The following is a 4,844-nucleotide window of genomic DNA, read 5'->3' as shown; positions in this document are numbered from 1 at the left end:
AGTTCAAGAAATTATGAATAGATAAATGAAATATCTTATGCGACTTCTAGGAGTTCCTAGTTACCCAAAGTAAAGGCACAACCACAACCACTGATAGTACTAAAAAAGGATGATGCTAATGAAGGCAAACAATATAAAAAAAAAGTTAAGCAGACTAATGAAGATCAATCTTGACAAAAGAGAAACTGCAATCACAAGTGAATAAATCCTAGTGTCACGTACTAATAAAAGAAATTCGACTTCTGCATGCACTCAGACATGGAAAAAAGGATCACGAGCCTAGAAAAAATTCACATTGATCTGAAGCCCTAGGAAGCTCCTTCAAAAGTGGCAGCAAGCTCTCCGGGAGTTGCTTTCCCCATGGAGGATGTATGAATAATTTCTCCAGTACTCCGGCAGTCCTCAGTACATTTCTTATAGCTAAGAGTGCTTTATCCCCCACTTGAAATCTACTGATTTTGATCACCTTAAGCGACGATACGAAGCACCGAGGCGCGGGGTTGAATATTGCATCCACCGTTTCGGACTCTGCAGGAATGCCCTGATTCATGGCATTTGCTGATTAGTTGATCAAATCTCATCAGTACAATCATTGGGAAACGATAACAGCATGACAATTACAATTACATACCCGAGTAAAGCTCAGATGACTCAAGCGAGGACACTTATCGAGCATCGCAACAAGGAATCTAGATTCTAAGGGCAAACCATTAAACGCGTCCAATGCCAGCTCAGTGAGGTTAGAGAAGACCGGGAGAGACTTGAGAAGATCCGGTCTCTCGTGTAGAAACTGAATAAGAAGGCCAAAAGACATAAGTTAATACTGCCGTAACAAATACATTGTCTGATCCAATATCGAAGCTGTGAAGAGTATTATAATAAAAAGACATGTACCTCACCCACGTTATGTAGAGAAAGACGTTTCACACAAGAAAGATCCTTTAAGAGCTTATATCCATGGTAAGCAGCATGATGATGAGGCCTTTCGCAGATGAACATATCAATGCGAGCCACAACCAGGGAGGACGAACTTGATATCGTATAGCGATCGATGAATTGCCCGCTATAAGTAAAGGATTCGATATGAGCTCCGTGGATCCCTACATAGAAGGTGCTTTCCAAGTTCTTATAGAAGCTATCTTCGACTATGTCCAGCCTCAAAAGCTTGGGAGCAGAGATATGAAGAACCTTGAGTCTCCTCCACTTGCAGGCGATGAGAGACAACTCCTCAAGAGAAGGGCACGAGAGAAGCTTCTCTACTGAACTGTCCCCCCCGAAGTCGACCCACGCAAGAGTTAAGACCTTGAGGTTTTTCAGACAAACTAAAGCAGGGAGCCTCAGCTGATGCAACATGAATAGACGGAGCTCGATCAGCGTTTCGCAGTTGAAGACACAACTGGGCAACACGTATTCGAGCAATCCTCCGTGTCTGCGCACGTGGAGCTCCTCGACTCTGCGCCTCACCGCGGCTGTAATCCAAGCATCGATGTGAGATCTATCGAAATCAGTTTGGCAGGAGATGGAAAACCTTTTCAGGGGAAAGTCCTGGAGCAACAATGCTGTGTCAACAAAGTTCACGAAAAGCGTCTGCCCCGGGAAATCGAGTTCCGAGGCATCGAGCCTAGGATTGTTCTTGGACAAGTGCTCCCACCTTTTCGACAGCGTGCTCGTTCTCACCACATCTTTAAGCCGGAGAAAACTGAGGATGTGCCAAAGAATCTTATCGGGCAGATCACCTAACTGCGTGGAGCAGCGAACATCTTGCCCTTCACTTAAGTGCATGCATTGAGCTTTTCGAACCAGAGGCCTCACGTCCATGAGTTCCGCAACCTATCGCGTGTTTGTTCGGAGTGTAAACTGAATAAGCTTCACGCGTTCCCTTTGACGGTAGGGCGAGAATCAACGGCAAAAAAGGAAACAAATTCCCATGATAGGAATGGTTGAAGCTTAAACAACGACAGTGAAACCCTAAGGCCAGAAAACAAAAGAAAAAGAAGCACCTTTTCCGGCGAGGGAATTGAAGCAAGCGGAGGAAAGACAAGAACGAGCACGAAGTTCAACAGGTAAATACAAAGATATAGTATATTCCTTTGGTCAACAAGTACATTTAAAGAAGGCAAATCCTTGGACGAAAATTCGTTTGTTATATTATTCAATGGCAGAGAGATACCAAACAAGATCTGTCCCTCAATTATATAGCAACTAATTGTGCGCATCGGATTTGCGTGCCTGAAAATAAATTATGATTTATTAAGATACTAAAGATTGTCAAACCGACATTTCGATAAGTAAGAATGGTTTAGCTTGTCAGAGATAGGGAAGATTTTCATTTGAATTTGAAAAGTATCAGGGATGTAAGAAATTATGATTTAAAGCGTTAGAGATTCATCTTAAATTTTAATTTCGACCTTGTCCCTCACTCAACGACATACCATCTTAATTCATCATGCTTTTCATGAAACTTGTCGAAAAACGTTTTAAGTTTGAAACCTTACATTTGGGTATAATCTAAGGATTTATGTCACCTATCGTACCGGGTTGAATCTCAATGTTAAAAGTTCGTCATTTAAATTTGTTTTCCAAAATAAATCCGATAGTTATACATTTGTCTTTCCATTACCAATTAAACAAATTTGCTAATCCTATAACCCTCTAAATTCATCTCCTAGAATGCTTCGAGTTGTGAAACGCTTTCTTCTTTCTTTTGAAATTTCAATTTTTAAAGTTCTGTGCTTAAGTTCGAGTAATTGGTTTTTGTTAAGTGTCATAAAAAAAAAATTCCTGAATGACTATATGTTTACACCAATTAATGGATACCATTCGTTCTATATCAAGTGAACATCAACACAATTCGGGAATGAAATCTATACAAAATATCCAAATGAATCTCAGGGAATATGGCATTACTCGAAATAAATAGTTTATCTCCAAGAATCTTCTTGTTTCTAGGCATCCATAAGTGATAAATCTGAGATTGGTCCGAAAGAAACAAAAAGAAGAGAGTTTTAGAGACAGGACGACCATGACCTGACAAGAGGTTGCTTTTTGCTTGTTTTGTCCCTTTTTTGACACTTGAAGATGCCGACTCTGCCTCGTCAATTTTATGCACTTTGCTGATACCTTTTCATTCTTTTTGCGATAGTCCATTTCGTCCCCCTTTCAATTTCATGGGATCATGTGTCTTTTTATAAGCTTTTCTTGGGTATGCTTTTTTATTCAATTCGATTCTCACGGGCTTCCTAGAAATTATCGGATGTAGGGCTCCTGCATAACATAATACTAGAAAGAAATAAACAAGCTGTAGACATGAAATATTTATAATGTAGAAGCATGGATATTGACACTTAATTTTCTGTGGGCGCATGCTACCCACCCTTACACGATGCCTTTTGAATGCTTTTGGCTGTGTATCGTGTATAGTTAGCCCTAACCTAAATTAGCTACATGGAGGTAGGGATGAGCACTGGATTTGGACCGAACCAGCCGATTCTGAGTAGTTCCTGATTCCGAGTGGGAGTCGAACAACTAGGATCAGACTGGTAATTTTTTTTTTTACAAATATTATTATGGAAACGCATTTCTTAAAAGTTGAGCAAGACTGAAGGAAGCGGAGAACCCAATTGTGAGTGGACCGCTCGAAGCCATCTCCAACTGGCGTGTGTTTCCTTGCACAAGCGGCAAGTCACATATCAAGCTCCACTTAGCAGCATGTGCTTCCTTAGTTCGAAGGCCAATTCGGGCACTGATTACATCCTCGGGGCCATTTGACGTCAGTCCGGCAGCTTGAAATCCCCATCTCAACATATAATCAGTTAGGCTCCATTTACTTTGCGAAAAATATTATCCGGAAAACATTTTACTCATTTTTCGGCGTTTGGTTCGCTTAAAAAAATGAGTCAACGGAAAATATCTTCATAGTTAACGGAAAACCTATTTTTATTTTCAAGGAAAATGTTTTCTTCTTCGAAAAATCGTAAAACATTTTTTAAAATATGACTGGATATCGACACTTGAGCCTGAAACCCTACGCTTGGACACAGAATCCCCATCACTGATTGACGGGTCCCCGGCGTTCAGGACCAGGTCTCTGGCGCTTGGACCCGGGTGCATCGAGGCCGGTTGGGGACTCGAGTGCCCGGGCCCGAAGCCCTGGTACCCGTGCCTGATGCCCCGGCACCATAGCTCGGGTCCATAAAGATTGTGCTCGGGTCACTAACACTCGAGCTTTGGTCACCGGCACTCAGGCCTGGGTTCACAAAGGCTGTGCGCGGGTCTTCGATTCTCGGGCTCAGGTCCTTAGATTATGAAACGTTCATTCTTATAAAGATATATATATATTCGACGACCTAGGATTGCTTCGTGAGGGTTGCGACAGTATCAAATTAATAAGTATCATCTTGCCCCCAACAAAAATAATATATATGTGTGCGCGTGCGTATAGCAAATCTCAGTTAGTGAATACAAGCACAATTTGGGCCCAAAAAAGAGTTTTTATGTTTTTTGTTGCTCATTAGAGACGATAAATAAACATCAATTTTGTCGTATTATTTTTTTCGACTATATTGTATTTCCAAAATTCGAGCTCAAATTTGACTTTAATTGGAGTTTCAAGTAAAATTCATTAGCAAATTATGTTGAGCCATATTAAGCTCGAACTTGTTGAAAACTTATTTAAGTATGGAGCCTTGAGTAATCAATTCGAGTCAAGCTCGAGCTTGTTGAGTACTTATTAAAGTCTAGCTTCGATCCTTGAATGTTTGAGCCAAGTCGAGCTCGAGTACCGAACCATATCAATGTAATTATTATCCGTCGTTGATAATTGGCTTTTCCAAAGTTAATCGTAA

The 4,844-nt window shown here is 41.0% G+C and overlaps 1 protein-coding gene across 1 annotated transcript; it reads right to left on the bottom strand.

The window, feature by feature from the left end:
• Positions 1 to 271: 271 nt before the first annotated feature.
• On the bottom strand, positions 272 to 1,818 carry LOC130140542 (F-box protein At4g22280-like). Its single transcript, XM_056320174.1, has 3 exons — positions 895 to 1,818; positions 632 to 790; positions 272 to 541 (listed from the first exon to the last, which is right to left on the bottom strand). The coding sequence occupies exons 1-3, from the start codon at positions 1,816 to 1,818 to the stop codon at positions 272 to 274; spliced, it is 1,353 nt and encodes a 450-aa protein (XP_056176149.1).
• Between the last annotated feature and the right edge of the window lie 3,026 nt (positions 1,819 to 4,844).

The sequence above is a fragment of the Syzygium oleosum genome, unplaced genomic scaffold, assembly GCF_021117445.2.
Source record: "Syzygium oleosum isolate NSW1041296 unplaced genomic scaffold, Sole_v2.1 Sole_v2.19, whole genome shotgun sequence".
Taxonomy (NCBI): domain Eukaryota; kingdom Viridiplantae; phylum Streptophyta; class Magnoliopsida; order Myrtales; family Myrtaceae; genus Syzygium; species Syzygium oleosum.
Note: the sequence above shows the minus strand (reverse complement) of the source record. Positions and strands in the feature narration are given on the sequence as shown.